Below are 21221 nucleotides of genomic sequence, written 5' to 3' on the forward strand. Positions count from 1 at the left end.
AATTAAACGATTAGAATCGTAGCCCCTTTATATTCTACGTTTTTGGGTGTAAATTACGATACCGATAAATATACAACGGTTATTAAATGCAAGTAGTTAGTTCATAAAAATTAAAAGCAAAAATTATGTGGTTGTGATAAACGCTGCGCTTCTTGACATGCGTTCTATCGAAGTACCAACAGCTAAGAACCACACGCGCACACAGACAGCAGAAAAAGTTTGCAATCGACTCTCCAACAAGCGGGAAGAAAGGCGTGTTTTGTGGAGAGAAAAGATTCAGAGACACGAGTTAGAAGAGCTCTAAATCCTGTCAGGCAAGAATGCGGCTAAAAACTGCTTTATTCAGCAGGATATTCATATTTTGAGCTAATTCCTGCAAAGGCGAAGGTAAAAATCTGCTAACCGACGACCAGAGTCCACTCGAGATATGGAGCGAGCACTTCTCAACGCTTTTGCATGGGGATACTGAGGGCACGTTTGATGAAGGGGACTATGCTAACGTCCCTCCATTCGAGGGGTAAGAACGACAATAATGCCGTTGGAGCCAACTGCATACCTGTGGAGCAAGTACCGGCTGTTAAGTAGAATTCGCTATGATGAGTGCCCGCGCCAGTTACCGTGGAAAAAATCTTTTAGTATTGCATATAATTTCCTATTGACGACACCTAGTGAAATACTGAATCAAATCTAGCTATTAAAATCCTGTAAAAGGCCCTATACAAGCAGCAGAGAGGAAATTTGTGAAGAGTTTTGGTATCGGCTCAATTCGACAAACGGCTGTAGCATCGGTAGATACAGTTATCAATTACCAATCTATGATAGATAAAACCTAAACCGGATAGGCTCCGGACTAAACGGTGGGTGCAATTAAGTTTGATACCCAAGTTCTTTCAATTTTTGCCGAGTGACGGAAACTAACGCCTACTGATAAAGGTGTGCACTCGTATTCTCCAGACAAAATTATCCAGAAGACATATTCAAGGATTTATAAAGATTTTCCGGCCTTCGACTACGATATTTTTTACAGTTTTGATCTACTTTGCATTGCCCGTAATGCATAGAAACTCGATGCATATAATAATTTTTCACTGTTCGTTCATGGTGAGCTAGGTGTTGTTTACTTCACAAAGGAAAGCTGTCTGAGACCTTCGAATGTGACTGCGGGATTCGGCTTTCATCTCTTTTCTTTCTTTTGATGATTGGGGATATGTTGGATGCTGATGGGGAAGCCATTGCCCGACTGCAGGCTTCGGTAGTCCATGTTCAATTCACTGCAGGAGAGTCGCAGACTCGAAGCTTCGACTACCACAAAAGGCCTGCGTTACTCTGGCCTAGTTATGATAAGGATATTGTAGCCGTCTTAACAACTACCTATCCAGACTCTCCTCATGACATCAACCACCTCTTCATATGTCAGCTCAATCCCACTCAGCTCACAACCATCACCTCTTTGGCCCGACCCCGTCGAAGCGGCGCGTTTCCTAAGCCTACCGTTAATTGAACTTGACGACAGCGGTTGATGGATAAACCGACCTAAGCGGGGCTTAGTAGTGCCGCTACAACTACATCAACGACATATGTCTTTTAACGAATTGTCTTCTGATCTGTCCATATTAAGCAACGAGCTAAGGAGACAAGCCTGAGACAAGGTTCAAAGTATGCCAGCAAAGTCTTGTGGCGACGTGTTAATCTCCGACTAAACTCTTGAGACTGTAAGGGAATTCATCCTACTTTGCCATCGAAGTTGCGCCCAGGGGCAGAACATCTGGCTTCGAAGACTGAAATGGAAGTAGATATGCCAAACTTTGCGCAAAGGTTATGGCATTATTGCAAAGGCCTTGAAGTGGAATCCACTAATCGGCAGTAGCAGACCTACCGGCAGAGCACGCGAAATGTGGAGAAGAACAATCGGTCGAGAGGCAAAGTAACTAGAGTTAATCTGGAAGTTGCTCAAAGCGATTTCGACAAACAGAACCAGATGACGCGCAGGCTCCGCTCTGTATCTCGCTGTGTTGAACGGATGGTCTACCTACGGCTCGATGTCTGTCTTCCAGTGGTGCAGGTGTCGTCGGTGGTAGTATTATGCTCTTCCACCTCTAGCATCTGGCTTTGTTCGTGGAGGTGATGCTCGGACGACATGAGATGGTATCCTGTAGCCGTACGTAGAGCTGCGTTCTGGCATGTTTACAGATTTCTCCACTGTGTGTCGCTTGTTCCCGCAGTCCACACTGGCGCTGCGTAGTTGGCCACTGATCGGCCTTTGCCTTGTAGGTTGCGAGTAGGGTTTCTTTATCAGCTAACCAGGTGCTGCCAGCTAGCGACTTGCGGACTTTGTTCCTGGCCCGAACTTTGTTGCATGTGTCTAAGGCATGCGCGGAGAGGGAGACGTTACCGAATGTCACTCCCAGGATTTTGGGGTGATTGGTCGTCGGTATTTTGGCGCCATCGACGAAGATGTCCAGTTCAAGCCTGATCTCCCCAGGTTTTGAAGAGTGTTGTGGTGGAGATTTTAAGGCTCCTTGCAGTGAAGAAATTGTAAATATCGGTGAGATAGGCGGTTATTTGATTGTGAATCGATAAATAGGTAACGATATCGATAAATGCGCATATATCTGTAAAGTTGAGTAAAAATAAAATTATATATTTATATGTATGTACATACATATATACTTTTGCAATCTATATATCTTCTTTTTTCAATTTACTTTGTGCTTTGGCTTTAGCACACTAACATTCCGTTTTTATTAACTTTTCTTTTACAAAGGTTCAACATCAAGAGATTATAGTGCAACAGCCGTGTCCTCCACCGAATGGTACTCAAGTGTTAGTCGATTTTCAACTATTGCCGCGCAATCATATACTTGATCCGACCGACTCCTTTGAGCAAACGACAACACTCGCCTTGGTGCTGGCCTCCGTTATACTCTTTATAGCGACATTTTTCATTTTTGTGTGCAATTGCCGTAATACCTTCCGTAAGAAGCATAAACGAATGTAAAAAGGAAAGAGGAGAACACGTAAATAGACACTAAGGATCCTATATATTAAACACTGCTAAAACTTTAAATATTAACGCTGACTTCCATAGTTTGTAGCAAATTTATGCATATTTAAACAATGCATTTACGAACTTAAATATACATAGTTATATGTTATTTAAATGACTATTAAGTTTTATGAAATATTTTATTTTATTGCAAATACTAAAATTTCTAAGTAAAAGTGCGATGTTTATAAAATGTTTATTACAATATTTTCATACTATTTTTTTATTAGAGATAAGCGCTTTAGTGTATGTAAAAACAAAAAACGTCCGAATGAAAATAAATATTTTTATTTAAGAATAAAAACCTTGTTGCTGATTCTCGCATCGGCTTCGATAACCGAAAATGATAAGCAGTTTGGTTTGGGTAAGAAAAGTATTGTATATTTGTAAATATTTTTATAGCTTGTCACTAAGTGGATTGATTATATATAATATGTGGCATGTGCGTATATTTATAAATTTTTTGCTTTAAAAAAAAATATTTTAAATTCATATCAATGGTGGAATAGGCGCAAGTTCGTGTGGGCCAACACAATGCCGTGTTCATTACAGGCCTCAATAACAGCAGCATCATTGGTAGAACCAGCTGGACTGCCGATGTACGAAACGCCGCTCTATTAAAAGAAAGCAACAATATACAAAGAGTGACTAGTATGGGCATCACAAGCTTACCAATTTAGCACGATCTATATTATCACGGAATGGGAAGAAGGCATCTGAACCTAAAGAAACACCATCCAATTTTTTCAGCCAATTGGCCTTTTCATCGGCAGTTAGTTGCGGTGGCACCTCATCAAAACTGCCAAAGCATTAAAAAGAAATAAATTACTCATAAGGATCACTGCACAAATGTGCTTAAAGCATGTTTTGTCACTCACATCGCTTCAAACTGACTGAGTGGCATATCCTTGCCTACGGTGCCGTTCACGAAGTTGTCGATGGCATTTGAGATTTCTGCACGTTTGACGCCCGCCTTAAATTTCATGCCAACAACACGTGGGTGCTGACGCAGCCACCAATTGTCGGCCTTTTCGCCAGCCAAGCGCGTACAATGTATGCGCGATTGCTGACCTGCACCAATGCCAATCACCTGACCATCGCGTGCGTAACAAACGGAATTGCTTTGTGTGTACTTCAACGCTATTGTAGCAACAATTAAATCGCGTATGGCATTTTCCGGCAATACGTTCTTCTTGGTAACAACATTGGAAAACAGTGAAGCATCAATGACAGCATCGTTGCGTTTCTGTTCCAAGGTTAAACCAAAAATCGTTTTACGTTCACGCGCATCAGGCTTGTAGTCTGGATCCATCTGTTGAAATATGCATATTTTTAACTATCAGTCAATGATCACTTGCACACTATATGTTTGTCATTATCACTGGCAAAACTCACCTGTAAAATGCAGTAAGCGCCGTTCTTCTTTTTCTTCAATATATCCAATGCGGCCGGCTCATAACCAGCTGCTATAATACCGTCTGATACCTCACGAGAAATGATCTTTGCAGTTACCACATCGCAAACATCTGAAAGCGCAACAAAGTCTCCAAATGACGACATACGGTCAGCGCCACGTGCGCGTGCATATGCAGTGGCTAATGGCGTCAAGCTGTCATAAAGATCATCGACCATGCACAGCTTGGCCTGCTCGTGACTCAGTGGTGTGCCGACAGCAGCACCTGCTGGCGAAACATGCTTAAAGCTAGTAGCTGCAGGCAAATTTAGAGCGCGCTTTAGTTCGAGTACCAGTTGCCAACCGTTAAGTGCATCACACAAATTAATAAATCCCGGTGAGGCATTGATTACCTTGAGAGGAAGTGACTCAAGCTGAGTGAAAAGCTGTGCGGGCTTTTGATGAGGATTCATACCATAACGTAAGTTGAGCTGTGAAACGCCTGATGAGTATTGTTTGCGGAAGTAATCGGAGATGGCATCATCATAGGAGGCAGTATGGGTGAAGGCTTTGAGCGCCAAAGCTTTTCTATAATCAAAATACCAAAGACATCATCAGAATGATAATAAAATATTCAAGATATAATTAAGAAGTTCACAAGGTAATGTCGTCTGTAGTATAGTTGTGTGAATATCGTAAAGTTTTACAACTGGGTTAGTAATGTTATGGTAATACGACCTACAACAACACGAAGATCTTGTGGACTTCCGAAATGTAGTAGGTATGTTTGTAAAACTTATCATTTTTTTTTCATGCTTAGAAAAGCTCGCTATCTCACCTGGTATCCAAGGTGGTATCGCCATGCTGGTTAATTTCACTTAGCACTTTATCATAATCGCACGCTTCACAGATCACAGTTACACGAGCGTGATTTTTAGCTGCCGCACGCAGCAATGTAACACCACCAATATCGATATTCTCAACAGCATCAGCCACCGTCACATCAGGTTTGGACACCGTATTCGAAAAGGGATACAGATTGCACACTACCAAACTAACCAAGTCAAAATTTTGCTCTTTCATATCGGCCAAATCGGTTTCTGTAGTGCGTGACAATATACCAGCATGCACGGCTGGATGTAGAGTCTTAACACGACCGCCCAACATTTCTGGTGCACCCGTTATTTCGGAGACATCTTCAACGGTGAGACCAACATTTCGTAAAGCTGTAGCTGTGCCACCACTAGCGACAAGACGAAAACCAAGCGCTGACAATTGCTGGCCCAATTCAATCAATGCAGTTTTGTCTGATACACTTAAAAGCGCTACAAATAATTTTAAAATATTATTAAAACTAATCACGCATGTTTTAACCAAAGTTTATAACTTACCAATACGTTTGGATGCCATTTCTCTGGTAATTCACTTGTGTAAGAGCAGAATAAAATTAGTACCTTTTGCGGATGCAGTTCAACTGTAAATGAAAGTCGTTATGGAAGAATGGATTATTATCAACGTGGACGTTTGGGTTTTAAAGAAAACATTTTTATTACATTAATTGTTATTTTTTGGTTGCGTTCTTTTTGCATTATTGTAAACAATGTTCTGCTTTTAATGCCCATCCTTGCAATTGGTATTGATAAGCTATGGCATTGGACTCGGTTAAATGGAGATAATGAGCATATTTTATTTAAGAATTGACCCCAGCTTTGAACCAAGAGCTATCAGCAAATGAAACACTGACGATTATCATTAGCAGCGGCGAGCCTTTAGCTTGAGTTCAAAGTAACGTTTGTCAGAAAATGCGAAAAACTGATAATCATTAAAAGGGGCAAGGGAGTCTTTTTTTAAGTTTTTTTGAACAAATTACCGAAAGGTAATTAAAATCTCTGTGTACATTTTTAGCCCATAATTTCAAAAATGCCAAATTTTGAGTTGTGTCCCTTTTGAAGAAGATGTATGATATGTAAATTTGAAAATAATGAATATCAATAACGATTATTGCAAAACAGTCAAACTGACATACATAATTGGAATTTCTACGACTCACTAAATTGATTGGCAATGGAAATTAGAGAATAAGATACACACTTTAATGTGCTCGAACTTACTTAACTGGAATCGCTTAATAACAAATATAAACATTTAGGGGATTTTAAGCTTAACACTTTTTATGTAAAATAACGGTTAAAATGATTTTAAAGGATTTCTAACTACACCGATATGTTTTTAATCTGTTAAAAAAATATATAACTAGCCCTATATAACCATTATTTTACATAAAAGAATATTAAGCGCCCGTCACATTCAAAAAACATCAACACGGCGCTTAAGGAGGCCAAGCTGTATGCGTTTTTGATATACGCATATATGATAATGTGGGCGGTGCCACGCCCATTTTCCAAAAATGTAATGAAAACTAATTTTGTTCGCTTAAGAGGCTTTGTATATATCAATTTTGAGTAAATATTGATGAACGCCTTAGCAACATTGCTCAAAAAATCTGCTCGCCCGGTACATGCCAGGGATATTGCGAATATTTGCATTCACATTCGTTATGCGAATGATTTGCATCATTTCACACATTCGCATTCAACATTCGCATTCATGCTACACGGTCAATAAATAATCTGCACTTATAAAACTCATATGCATGCATATACTTATATAAACTAGACACTGAACTAAAAATACTTTACAAACTGTTAAATTCTGAAATTTCTGATATTTGAATTGGCCATAAAACGTCGGGTTACCAATAATTTTTTCGCAAAATTTTTCTGAAAAGTTTTATTTCCTTCTCTCCTTTAGGTAAAATTAGTAACGTAAAATCCCCGCGTTCAGAAAAATTATTTTCTTCTAATTTATTTTTGAATTCTGCCTGTATTTTTCCGTGGTTACAAATGTATATTTTTCCACTGAATTTCAAAATTTGTAACTTTATCGATGCTTAAGATTTGTCCTTCCTTTTCTTCCGTGGCCGCCTGAGAGTTAATATGTACAGTGGCGGGCAAAAATGGATGAATGGTATTTCGTTTTTAATATTTTTAATGGCCCGTAGTCATAGTCAAAATAAAGTCGACTTTAAAGTTAGTTGCAGCTTTTTGACATAATTTTCAATGGGATATCTGTCAAAAAAGCTGCAACTAACTTTAAAGTCGACTTTATTTTGACTATGACTACGGGCCAATGTTTTTAAGCTAAATTTTTTTTGACATTTTTTTATAAAATATGGGTTATGCTTTAACAAGAACTATATAAATCACACTTTTAAACTTTATACAGAACTTAGAAAAATTCCACAAATTTTTATCTAAATTTCGAGCTTTTGAACCAGAATTTTTAGAAATTTTCGGGGTATGCAGTTAACAAGCTTATAAAATTCTAGTAAAATAAAATTTTCGAAATCGGTTGACGTGGTCCAAAGTTATGCGGTAACATACACAAAAAAAAATAAATATTCCGACGAATTGATAACCTCCACCTTTTTTTGTAGTCGGTTAATAACAAAGAGCTAAATCTAGCTCCAAAAGTGCTCGAATGGCAACACTGCAGTGAACTCGCGGTTGGCGCAGAAAAACGAAAAACACGTGCAAACATATCCATCAACCCCTGTAAGAAACAGCTGTTAACAAATTTTCACTTTAAACAAAAATAGTTCGTATGCTGCCAAAATGTTCCAATGCCTTCGCACCAAAAGTTAGATTCTCGGAAGCAAAATGGGAGTTTCTTATCATGTCATCCTTGCCAGAATCGAACTGGTAGCAGTGCTCCCTACCAAATAAGTTCTGAACACATTGGAAACGACGAGCTAAGCCACAGCTTCCAATTTGTTATCTTCATTATCTAAACACTTGGTCGATGAAGACATGATTTTTTTGAACGCGGTAGCGACATAATGAATCTGTATGACTTTGACATAAAAGAGGAAGAACCTTATGTGTCGCTGGAAAAATAGAAATAGATCTAATCTGGCCACAGCCACAGTCGTCGCGTAGCCCGGTCGTCGCCAAAATAATTATCTACATAATTTGACAGCTGTGGTCCGTAGCTCGTCGTTTTCATTGTGTTCGTCCTAATAGGTATAATTAGTTAGGTGAAAACTCACACGAAACAGGACCAGACAAAATCAAGCATCCGAGCTGCTACAATTTCTTGCAGGGTCGCGAGTGTGTACTTACCTTGGCTACATGCGGCTCAAATTTCTGTGGGCTAAAACCTGTTGAATGTCGGCCTACACAACGTAAAAACAAGCGGAATGCCTAGAGCTTTTATGCAAATTTTATGTTGAACGGAATATAAACGCATTAATACTGGAAAAACTTTGCAAAGTTCACGTTTTCCAACGTATAAGCCGCCTTCAAGTTCCAACTTTCTTTTTAACGCGGCTTAACCAAACCTTGTATTTTTCATGAGATGTTATTGTTAGCCACCAGCATAAATATAACACAAAACTATTAAAATAATACCACTAAAATAGAATAGAACAATTTACATTCGTAACTACCATCAGTTGAATACTCGTTTTGACAACTGAACTAAATGTATTCTAATCACGGTGAACGAATCGGTCTTGAATTCTAATTGGACCAATGATTAGAGATAAGTGTTGCCACTTGACTATATATTTAAATAACAAAACACTAAACGAATCAGTTGCCAAACTGTCAAAAATTAGTTCATCATAAAAATGAGATTTCTTGCATTTAAATCTGATATGCAGGTCTCAAGAAACGGGTCAAGAAAAAAATTACCATTATTTCGTGTGTGTGTCCAAGGAATTTTGAGGATTGATACTTCACCAGCCTGTTGCCTCGCTCTTTCTTCAAGAAATACTGGAACGGGCATATATTTCTGTTGCAAGCATGGATTGCCTTGTGCTCTTTTTTCACAAAAACTTTAGAAAACCATAGTACAAGGCGCAGCAAATTTTTTAAGAACTGAGTTTTGCCTCAAGAAAATTTCTTAAAGCGTAGTTAGTCAACGACGTAGCGTAAACGTAGGTTGACGTACGTAGCAGCATATAAAATTTACTGTTGATAGAGAGAGAGAGAGAGAAGCAACGGCAACGTCACCGCCATGCGGTGGGGAGTTTTCGCTAACTGCCCGTCTCCACAGGATAAAGTTTATATCTTGATACATATGTCAGAATATAATTTGCCAATGGGGACCGCTCAATGCTCTTCGTTTGCACGAAAACTTCGTGGCTGCAACATCATTATTATTTTAATATAGAGCAAAAATTGAGCTGTTTCCTGTTAAAATATTTGTAACTATGTATTTGGATGTAAAATAGCCTATTTTCTAAATTTTTTAAGCGATTAAATCTGGCAAAAATACGTTTTTGAAGCTATCTTACAAATGCTTATATCAAGATATAAAAAGCCCACACAAATATTGCCACTGATATAACTTATATCTAGCGACCAAAATGACAGCTGGGCAGCAATAAATTTTATCCTGTGGAGACGGCCAGTAACATGCGAATCCCATAAGGTAGACCGTGTCTGCGTCGACCTACGTCTACGCTACGTCGCTTTTAGCCATTTCTTGTACGTCATTATATATGGAGTTTTGGCTTTTCTTGGGAGCTGCATACTGGCCTTTCTAATTACAGATTAGGGAATTAAGCTCGAAAATAAGGAGAGTCTACTTATGTAAATGTACATTTACGTTCTTTGGTCCACCTGCGTCGTCCCCGACGGCCAAATAGGCGTAGCAGTGTTCAGAACCGGCCGGCCAATTGTCTTACATGTTGCCAGCAACTTTTCTTTGTCTTTGCCCCAGGTGCTGCCGGCAAGCAACTTGAGGACCTTGTTGTGGCTCTCTACTTTGTTAATTACTGCGGTTGTGTGCGCGAAGAAGGAGAGCACGCTATCAAGAATAACCCCTAAAATTTTCGGGTTGTTCATCGTCGGAGTTGGTATGCCATCGACGTGAATGGCTAGTTCCTTCATCCAGGCGGTGAAGAGGGTCACCGTTTCCTTGCAGTGACGAAGCGCGAAAGCTCAGGGAGATACCAGTTACATTTGAGTAGAGGTCACCAATTCCATTCCCAGACGCCAATATCAGGCAGTTGCCAGTGTACGAGATCAGATAAATCCCCTCCAGTGTCAAACGCCTTTAACAATTCGAACGCTACTAGGGCTGTTCGCTCACAGGGGCAGTTACGGTTTAGGTCACGAGTTATTTGGGGGTTTATGGCGTTCAGTGGTGGTGTTGTTCTGTGCACTTTACGAATGCTTCGCTGAGGTTGGATGGTGCATACATTATGGGAGTAGCAGGGTATGAAGTTTCTTCGCGACCATCGAAAGGGGTGTTGTCGGGTGATACGAGTCTCCTTTGTTGGCTGGTTTCCCGGTTTAATCAGTGGGACCACTCTTCCCGATTTCCACTAATCGGAATGATGAGAGGGCCCATTGACAAGTAGAGGTGAGATATGCTACTCCTTCGGTCCCTAAATGTTTCAGTATCAGCATGCAAATTCCGACGCGTCCAATGGCCTTGGAGGCTTTCAGCTTCCGATGGCTACCTTAACTTCACCGCTGGTGAAAGTAAAAGAGCACTGTTTTTGGGTTTGTGTAGCCTCCTGGTCACGCGACGTTTGGTTCTATCTACAGAACGATGCAATGTGAACTGCTGGCTAAAATAGTTTGCGCATTTCGTCGGATCCAAGGATTCGGGTCCACGGAATTGAATTTTCACTGTGTCTCGTTGAGTTAGACAGGGACCTCATGGTTGACTAGAGTTTACTCACGCCAAAGGCAAAGTTAAAGATCTTCAAGTGCCCAATCTCAAAATTAACGTTAAATTACGTTCGCATGGGGTGAAGCGAGCCCCTGTGTCTCTGGGTGTAGGAATGGCGGTGAAGCTGCTATCGATAATTTTCGCGAAGCCATTCCAATAAAGTTGGTGTTGGTTCGTGGTCTGCGGGAACAAATTCGGTGTGCTTATTGATCGAGATAAGTATGGTGAGGTGGACTGATGCAAGTGGTAGCATATGCAAATCGCATTGTTATGCCATTTATCAGACCTGAGCCAGCAATTGTTAGGTTTGGCGAACTGCTGCAGCCACCCTTAATTTTGGAGGGGCGTCGTTGTACATGGTGCAGAATGTCGAATCGCCTATCTGCCAAGCTTCAGTGCCAAAGATAAGCTTTCTGGGGTGGCCTGTGCTGCAAAGTACTGTGGATGGCATAGCCCGAGTTTACATTTTCATATCGAAAAGATTATTTTACCGCATTTTAAAATGTGCCCTCGGAGGTTTGTAGAGGGATCAGAGAGGGGAAGGACTTCTTTCTTTGAATGTGATCTTTCTAATGGGTGGGGTTTTGGGTGCCACAGCCCCTCCGCTCTAAATCACACAATTATTGAACAAATAACTAAATGTTTCCCCGAATTTATATCTGATGGGGCGTTAACGCCTTTGTAGTAAGTACTAATTGGAGAAGTTACTAACGAAACTGTTATGTTATGTTAAGTCGAATTCTATGTAACATATTTTATAGTAGGCAAATATGCAAAATTGGGGATCTGGCCACACCCTATAATTCTAATAAGAAAATGAACAGCTGTCAGCGGTTGTGTCAAATTGATCTATTTGGTGATGTGTACTAGCGATTTAAATAGTTATTGAAAGTTTTATAAATATTCTTTAATTTCCCTACTTCAGCATTGTGCATTTAATAAAAGGTCAAAATGAACTACAATCCAAATGCTGGGATCCGGAATCGTAAGTCGGAATACTGTAAGAACGAAGAATGCGCAAGTACATTGGCTTCATCCACTTGGTTTAGTCTGGTAGTGACTAAATTACTGCAGCTTACCTTCGTATAATTGGCTATACCACAAATGTTTTGACTATTTCTATTAACTGCATTTTACCTTGATTTTATGTTTATCGTTTGTAAGGAACTTAATAAGTTTTGTTTAATTTAGTACTAATAATTTGACTTTAGAAGTTTTTTTTAATTTAGTACTTGTTGCGCGTGTTCGCCTTGCAGTTTAAACATAAAAGCATTTTAGTATTGTTAATATTAATCAAACTCTACTTTCTTCCTTTGCATCAGCTCAAGGTCCATCCCGCAAGCCAAAGCGTGTTAGTGATGTGAATGCTATGGGACCAGCAGCACCGGTAACCGCTCCCCTGCCTTATATGCAACCATCAGCTGGACCGGCAATGCAAGATCCCACCGTCGGATTAACAACTGGCTATGGTATAAACGCACAGCAACCAGCTGTTAGTGTGGGAGGTTTCGACAACAGTGCAGCGCCAGTACAAAGCGCAAATTACAACTATGTCACACCTCCCACTTCTCAACATTTGTCGTTTGCTGGTGGTCCAAATGTGCAGCCACAGTACGCTGGAAATATGCCTATGGGCGGAGCACCAACTGGTATGAACGCCCCTGGCGTTCAAGCACAATTTCAATCTGGTATGCCACAGTTTGCGATGTTCCAACAGCCAATTGTACAAGATATGGCCATGCAATATGGTCAACGTTTAGCAGATCAAGGCAAACAGATGGTTGAAAATCAGTTTGAGAAATGGGTGTCCGTCGCGAAATTGAAATATTACTTTGCCGTGGACAACAAATATGTCATCAATAAATTACGTTTACTGTTCTTCCCCTTCACGCATAGGGTGTGTAGCAAGTAAAAAATCGTATCAATGTTAAATATTAATTACAATTTCTCTGTAGGATTGGTCACTGAAATACGATCAAGAGAATCCTGTACAGCCACGCTATGACATCAATGCGCCAGACCTATATATTCCTGCGATGGCCTATATAACGTACGTGGTTGTTGCTGGTCTCATGCTGGGTATGCAGAATCGTTTTTCGCCGGAGCAACTCGGTATACAAGCATCAAGCGCCTTAGCCTACTGTATTTTTGAGTTGGTGGTTTATTCGATCACTCTCTATGTGGTCAATATAAAAACAAGTTTAAGAACACTTGATTTGCTCGCATTTGCTGGTTACAAATTTGTTATAATAGTAGCATGCCTTTTGGTTAGCACACTATTCCATGGTGTTGGCTATTATGTGGCCCTTTTATACACGAGTCTTACTTTGGGCTTCTTTTTGGTATGCACATTTTTAAAATATCTGATTACATTTTTGTAAATATTTTTCCATTTCACAGCTACGTACACTGAAAACTAAAGTGCTGCACGATGCGACACCAGCCAGTAGTGGCGCCATCAACTATGATCCCTACGGCAATCCACAGCAACTTGATTATACTGGTGGACGAAAACGGAAACTGTATTTTCTATTTCTTATTGTCGGCGGCCAAGCCTTCTTATCATTTTTGTTATCGAAACACTTGTATTTGCCGGATGCTGCTACGTTAGAAGTTAGAAATACACAATTTTAATACTTAATCGTGATTATTTTATTACGAGCGACTCGTTAGAGGCATATAAAGCTCCCCCATTTTTCGAAAACTTGGTTTATTTGCTTGTTATAAGAAAATCTTTGAAATATTTTGTATGAATTTAAAATATGAACGGCGTTATACATATGTATGCAATAAAGAGAGTATTATTGTATTGAAATTAATCCTTAAAGGCGCATGGAATGAAAATCTAAATATGCAATTAAACCTTTTTTAAAACGCGGTGTGGTAAAATGATATTTGAAGTTTTATATAAATGAGGAAATGAATCGGAACTAGTGCTATATGTCATCGAAAATAGAGATTACTAATTAAAAAGCTTTTTAATGCGAATATAAAACATACATAAATACTAAATCCAATTCCATATTCTAAGCATATTTTTGTTAGCGAATGACCTAAATAAAAAATGGAAAAATAACACTTCTTTAGAAAATGAACTTTTATTTAAAGTGTATGCTACCAGTACGGGTAGGAATAGGACAGGTAAATGAGATCTTCTAAAGTGTTCAATAAACTATGTACTTTCTTTTATACATAGGCATCTATGGGTAGACATCGATCCCGCATAAAGAAGAAAAATGTTTACTTACATATGTATGTATATTACGGTGGTCCAAAAACAGTAAAGTCGGAATTGTAATGCTCTAACCCCTAGGATCGTTCTATATCGAAAAAAGTATACCACTATTTTTTATTTTGAAATCAAAAAATATTTAGAGATCGCTCAAAACGCTCAAAGATTTCCATGTATCTTTATATGGGGAAAAACAACTTTTCGTAGAAATGGTATAGAGTTCTCGAAAATCAATATTTTTCGATCGGAAAACTCTGGTTCTCTTCAAGAGATTTTCAATAATAATACCCAATTGTTTATTTAACCATCTTTTAATACTAACGATTTTTTATTGGTCCGCCCATTACATTTTTCAATATTTATTCTTAAGAATTATATACCATTTCTACGAAAAGTTCTTTTTTTCCCCATATAAAATACATGGAAAACTTTGGGCGCTTTGAGCGAACTCTAAATATTTTTTTATTTCAAAATAAAAAATGGGGTAAATTTTTTCGTAAATTCGGTAAATTCCGACTTTACTTTTTCCCATGCATTTTTGGACCACTCTAATGTATATTCACTTCAAGAATTATTTAAAGGCGCCGGAGATCCGCATAACTCTGACCCAAATAAATTCTGGCCTCGAATCGTAACATGCGTTCGCGGATCGAAAACGATACGAAAGAAAATTAGGTGATACGTCAGGCAGTAAAAACTGAATGGGACAAAGGGTACGTTCCCGTATGTCATAATCCGAAAAATGTGTTTTTACGTGACGAGTAGTACGATATCTATGTGACAATTCGAGCCCTGGATATTGCAGTCGACTGAACTCATATTTATCTAGACTCGATCCCGACATACGAAACATATGTCTTGTTGTTGTAACAGCATATAGATTCCCCAAAGAGTTTTTGGGGAGTGTTGCTCCTTGGCCAGATATAAATCTGGGTCGTTCCGGTTACGTAGACCCGACTGTCGTAGGAACGATGGTTGGCCACCTCTCAGTTGAAAAGGTTGGCCACATTCCTCAATTGTGGCAAAATATACTTTGAATATGTCGTCGCTACCGTGTCAAACTATCGAATGTGAAAATAGGTACTTTTGAGGAGAGCCAAAAAACTGTTGTAAAAAATGTTGTTGGCATTAAAGTGTGGGACTCGACACTTTGTTAAATCCTGTATCCTCTGCTTCTAAGAAGCCTAGAAATTCGACGATTTGCCAACTTACATATCGTTCTAAACGCATGCGCAAGGTATCGCTGGTGCTTTCAATGATTTCACGAAAGAAGCCGTAGGCTTCTACCAAAACGGCATAGGTACCAAAACGCAAGTCGCGAATATTAGGTTAGCCTGTAAGAGTATGGGATTGATTCATATATCTCCATACCATGTTCGAGTACTCTATCATGAAAACTTCCATAGATATGAGGTATGAAAAATTCGGTTTGTATGGGAGGTGCCGCGCCCTCTGCACCTAGTGGTATGAAATATACTTTATATCCGATTCTCATACCTACCATATATACACTAAATATTTCATATACTTCGGTTGAGCCGTTTAGGAGGAGTTTGACCACAAACACCGTGCCACACAATTTTTATATATTAGATAATGAAACTGAACTTCATTTAAACAAAATGTGATTTAAATGTTGCATTCTATAAAGAAAATTTTTAATTAAGTGTAATTTTTTAAACTGTTTAAGCTTTTTTATTTTAAATTAAACGCTTTTTGTTATTTATGTATGTATAATAAAGTTTTTGGTCAAAAATACATTTTTTCAGAAATTTAGTTCTTTAAAAAGCAAATCTGGCAACATCGGTTTTAAACTACACCAACATCCGAACTGTTAATGCCGTTATCGGAGAACTAGCTACTACCGTTGACGAGATAGAGCTTTAACTGCCTAGGGAGACCCGCTCGACACTTGCACAACTTCGTGCTGGCTACTTCTGCAGAATTAACTCATATTTGAGCAGAATAAATTCTGACACATATACTTAATAGTTCCGGTCCAGCTGCTTCACGATTTGCAGGTTTTTACAGGAAGCCGTTCCAGGTGACCACCTTCCATACCATGCAACTGTACCACTCTGTCCGCAATTTCAGTTACAGCGATGCTTATTTTAATGCTCGGAATGTCCTAGTGTCCAATAAAAACCCCCAACTTCATATTTAAATTAATATATGTATATTTATATATTTTTGTAATAATAATATTTATTGAATTCTTTAGTCTCTTTAATTATATGAAAACTCTTTCCGATGATTTACAAATGCTTATGTCTGCATGCACTTTTCATGTATACAAACATACATTCATATGGTTGTTTGTGAATCACCGCACACTCGACCATCGAACATAATTGTCTTTAACATCATCATTATCGCCATCATCATTGTCAATATGTAATATTTATTGTAATTATATTTAATAACTTATGCTAGAAAATATAATTTCGTACACACATTCGCACATACATATATGCGCTGTACTGTGGCTTTGCTATTTGTTGCTATCATTAATGCATTTCATTTTGCTTTTTATTTTCTATAACAAATTATTTGTTAAAAATTTCTTTCGATTTGCTATGGTTCATTTAGATTACTGTTATTTTTTTATTTTTATTAAGAGTTTTGTATTTTTATTTAATTTTTTTATTTTAATGTTTGTCGAATACATTACAATGATGCTAATACATACATATGTACTATGTACGATGTGTATATAAGTGATGATGAGCGTTTTGAATGCTTGCTTGTATTTAGGCGTGTAATTATGAATTAACAAATTTTAATTCTAATAAAAAATATAAAATTTCTATATAACTCAACTTAATGGTAAACAACAAAAAATAAGATTATATCAAATAAAAGCGATTTTTACGCTTTTTAAGCTTTTGGTTTTTTACTTTGATTTATCTTATAATGAATTAGATACATACATAGTTTTTACAAGACCATAGCAAACTTTGAGCTCAAAAAAGTTAAAAAAAAAATAATAGTTTTTAAGTGTAGCAATTTGAGGCGAAAGTGATGAAAAGTTAAAAAACTATATGAATCATATGTGTAACGGCTTTTCGCAAACAAAGGTTGTACAAAAAATCAAAAACTGTATTTTCGCAACTAAAATTTGTGGAACTTAAGTGTAAAAGCTGTGATCTCATTGTCAGAAAAGAAAATTGTATTTGCAGATGGTTCCTTGATAGTATACTTAGTACAGTCAGTCCATCTGACTCTATTTTTAGGTGTACCTGGAAAAAATTTCCGCACAAGATAAAAAGAGGTACCATGCTGTTTAGATAACCATTTTATTCAAACTAAGAAAACGTTCCATCCCTAATTTGGCAGGAACAATTTTTAATCAATTAAAAACTATTGAGACTTACCACGTCGCTGCTATCAGCACTGACGTGTAAATGGTCAAATGTTGAAGAATACAAATGTTGGTGATTTGTTGAAACTTTACTCCTACAAGGATTACTTCCCAGTAATTTCAAAAATGAAATCGGGTTTTTTGTATTGGTATTGAAAATCTGTGTAGGCAGCTTTCAAACAACATTTTAACAAATGAGCCCCAGTTAGAAACCTTGTTGGACTTAAAAAAGGGTTTATTTGAAGAGTGGTCAAAAATTGGTGAGACTACACTCCAAAATCTCATTGCTTCTATGCCACATCGTTTTAGTGAATTTATAGTTAAAAAGAGAAGTAACATAAAATATTTAGTTTACTACACTCACTAAATTTTTTGTTTGTATCACTCACCTATTATTTGCTTCGGACTTTAATGATTTTTTAATGTTTTTTTTTAAACTTTTTTAAGAATTGTTTAACTTTTTTTTCATTCTCGTATTGTTTTTCGTTCGTTTTTCAAATAAAATAAAACCAATTAAATTGCGTAAATTATTATTTTTAAAATGCTCAAAAGTGCTTGTACCATATTTCATTTCGCCCATGTATGTATTTTTTTAATTTATTGGGTTTTTTTATTCCAAAAGACTGTGATCTCATACGAAATCTCATTCACTGTGCACATTTACTTCTTTTGCTTGTGTTGCTTTTTGTGAGTTACTTTCGTTGTAGCGATCACCAATTGAGGTCTATGTTTAACTGCTCGCTCAGCACTTAATTTTGCCCTATTTTTAGAAAATTTAATTTTTCTTTATTTACTATTTTTTAGTTTTCAGTTAAATTGAATTTTATACATTTTTACAGTTTTCGATGAATACACATATTCAATTGTAAAGTACACATGTAAGTAATAAGGCAAATTATTATGTAGGAAAATTTTTTATGACCGAAATTCCATTAGGAGTTCAATTCTTCTACAAATGTCTGCATTAAGATTCTATAGAAATGCTACGCTACATTTCGATTGTCAAAAATCTCTAAATGAATGACATGTGCGCCTAAATTTATGAAACATGAAAATCTAAGAGCAGAACTCCACACCAGGTTTTTTAGGTATTCAGCGCGTGGTGTAGAGAGTTCGACAGCCGTATTCCAACATTCGCTTTCGCTAATTTTGATCGAAAAAATCTCACAAGGAATAGCAGGCGCGCCCAACAGTATGCAACATCCACTTACGTGCCCCTCAGTCACATTTGGCTGATTACACATCGCATCAGCTATCTTTTTAACGTTGCATACTTTTAGGCCCTACAGCTTTTCATTTAGAGAAATTTGACGACGAAAGTTTAGCGTAACGGTTGTCAGAATTCCCTTGCTGCTCTAAGATACGTTTTGTATTTTTAGGAACACTTGCCATTTACTCACAGTTTTTGACGATGTTGAGATGAAAAGTCTTTGTAGACTTTCAAGAGAACTAAGTATTTTACGTAAGATCAGATGAACAGGCCTGCTCTCGGGATGAAAAAGTGGCGCTTCCTCACAATGAAAGAGAAACAATAAGGGAAAAACTCGGCACAAACCGAGAGATGGTTGTGGTTTCCAATTTGAAGAAGACTTGGCTGTAAATTTTTATACCAGAAACATTTTTAAGGTTGCAAAGCTTTGAAATCCAATTAAAATAATCGTATTTCCTTCAGTGTGCTGTATTTGTCACATATTCGATTCGATTAAAAGGGCATGTCTATGAACGCAGATGGCTAATCGAGAGAGCTAGCCGGCCAAAAGATCTACATTGTACAATTTCGCTTTCGTGTTTTCACACCAACGCTAACGATGTGTATGCACGAAGCTATGCGTTCGCTTCGCACGCGCTTGGTACACACATTTATGCAGATGACTTGGTATTCGTGTGGCCAAGATTGTACAACGACGAACAAGATTGTATCGTTCCCACTAAATAGGGACATGACATTTTGACCAGTTTCGACTCTCCTTATTTTTTGCTTATCGTTTAATGTTTATTTTTTTTTATATTCAAATTTAACAAAACCCATTTAAGTCTTATTTCAAACCTTGTAGAAAAATTAACAAAATTTTACAACAATAACAAATTTTTAATTAGGAATTTTTCACAAAAGTAAGTAGCCATTTTTATGTTAAATTCAAGCTTAAACTGCTTACTTAATTTATTTTTCTTAAATTTTTTGTAAATTTGCTTTTGATTTTTTATAATTTTTCTACAAAGTTTGAAAAGTGAACTTATGTACATATATGGTTTTTGTTAGATAACGAGCTGTATTTTTACAAAAAAAAAAAAAATAAACATTAAACAAAACAAAACAATAGTCAAAACTAATCAAAAATTTAAATCCCTATTATTTTTCACATGACTGTATGTAACCGCGACGATCTAAATAATCGGGCCGAGAAGGGCAATCACTTTTGCAATATTCCCTAAGGGGTATTATATGTCGACAGCTGAGTGGAAGATGTTGTTGTTGTTGTTGTAGCGGCACTACGGAAACGAGCTGTTTCAATAGGGTCGAACCAAAGGGAGAGGGGTGTCAGTTGAGTCGGATTGAGCTGGCATGCAAAGCCGCGGTTGGTGACGTGCGGGATATCTCCATATGCCGGACACTCATTGGGGATATTGAGATCGAGTCTGGACAGGTAGCTGTTGAGGCGGCTACAATATCCAGACCGTAAATGAGCCAGGGCAACGCGGGTCTCTCTTGGCAGTTAAAGCTCCGTCTCTTCAGATAGTAGTTTAACCTACTACAATTTAACCGCAATTGAGTCAGGCCAATGCGTTTCTATGTTGCCAATCGAAGCTAATAACCTGCGATATGTAGCGATTATATTCTGATGATGGCATTCACAGGACGTGAGTTAGTGAAGTTGGCTATTGTCACCAATTGTTCAGTTCGTGAAGACGCTTTCTGACGTGCCTAGGTGAAGGTTCCGCCTCAAGCGAGTGCCTGTTCGGGTAGTCACGTCTGTAGCAACCTACGAGGAACTGCTTGTTGAGCATATACGATATTCGATTCGATTTCTATAACACCTGATAACTGGTACTCTGAGCCGTTGAATCGGTGGTATTCATCTTTTCAGATAAAAAATTCCCGACTGAAATGTAAAAAAAAAACTTTCCTAGTTTTTAATCCAAGGTCCTGAAGGGCCTGAATAACAGTATTGTTGATCGGAAGATTACTCAGTTTGAATCGAAAGAAATAAAACCGCAGCTGCAGCAGCTTTTAACCAAAGTGCAAACAAATGCCTAGAATTTTAGAGGAATTCCGAAGAGAACACCTCCATCAAAAAAGATGTTAAAACACAGCGCAATCAACATATATTTATAAACCCCTTTCAAAGTCTGCACATTCCAGAATCTCACTACTAATAGATGTGTTGTGAAAGTTTAAAGTATGCCCGTGTCCTTGCGCATGTAGGCTATTTAAAATTTCGTT

The 21221-nt window shown here is 37.9% G+C and overlaps 3 protein-coding genes across 6 annotated transcripts in view; 2 read left to right on the forward strand and 1 right to left on the reverse strand.

The window, feature by feature from the left end:
* The window catches only part of LOC118737770 (ATP-binding cassette sub-family G member 8), a 64530-nt gene extending 61296 nt beyond the window's left edge, over positions 1 to 3234 (forward strand). For all 3 annotated transcript variants that reach the window (XM_036468519.1, XM_036468520.1, XM_036468521.1), the window contains one exon: positions 2765 to 3234. In XM_036468519.1, the coding sequence (XP_036324412.1) occupies positions 2765 to 2998 (234 nt within the window). In that variant the 3' untranslated portion in view covers positions 2999 to 3234. The remainder of the gene's footprint in view (positions 1 to 2764) is intronic.
* A 171-nt stretch (positions 3235 to 3405) lies between these two features.
* On the reverse strand, positions 3406 to 5959 carry LOC118737772 (bifunctional purine biosynthesis protein ATIC). The gene is made up of 6 exons (XM_036468523.1): positions 5831 to 5959; positions 5278 to 5764; positions 4442 to 5027; positions 3925 to 4358; positions 3719 to 3845; positions 3406 to 3660 (listed from the first exon to the last, which is right to left on the reverse strand). The coding sequence occupies exons 1-6, from the start codon at positions 5847 to 5849 to the stop codon at positions 3541 to 3543; spliced, it is 1773 nt and encodes a 590-aa protein (XP_036324416.1). The 5' UTR covers positions 5850 to 5959; the 3' UTR covers positions 3406 to 3540.
* A 6048-nt stretch (positions 5960 to 12007) lies between these two features.
* On the forward strand, positions 12008 to 13827 carry LOC118737773 (protein YIF1B-B). 2 transcript variants are annotated; one of them, XM_036468525.1, is made up of 4 exons: positions 12008 to 12186; positions 12509 to 13083; positions 13142 to 13528; positions 13587 to 13827. In XM_036468525.1, exons 1-4 carry the CDS (start codon positions 12138 to 12140, stop codon positions 13818 to 13820), a joined length of 1245 nt encoding a protein of 414 aa, XP_036324418.1. In that variant the 5' UTR covers positions 12008 to 12137; the 3' UTR covers positions 13821 to 13827. The 2 variants fall into 2 exon arrangements, with proteins under 2 accessions (XP_036324418.1, XP_036324419.1); XM_036468526.1 differs by having other exon boundaries at positions 12010 to 12171.
* The last annotated feature ends 7394 nt before the right edge of the window (positions 13828 to 21221 follow it).

Source organism: Rhagoletis pomonella, unplaced genomic scaffold, assembly GCF_013731165.1.
Source record: "Rhagoletis pomonella isolate Grant_MI unplaced genomic scaffold, Rhpom_1.0 Rhpom_scaffold_00004, whole genome shotgun sequence".
NCBI classification, from domain to species: Eukaryota; Metazoa; Arthropoda; class Insecta; order Diptera; family Tephritidae; genus Rhagoletis; species Rhagoletis pomonella.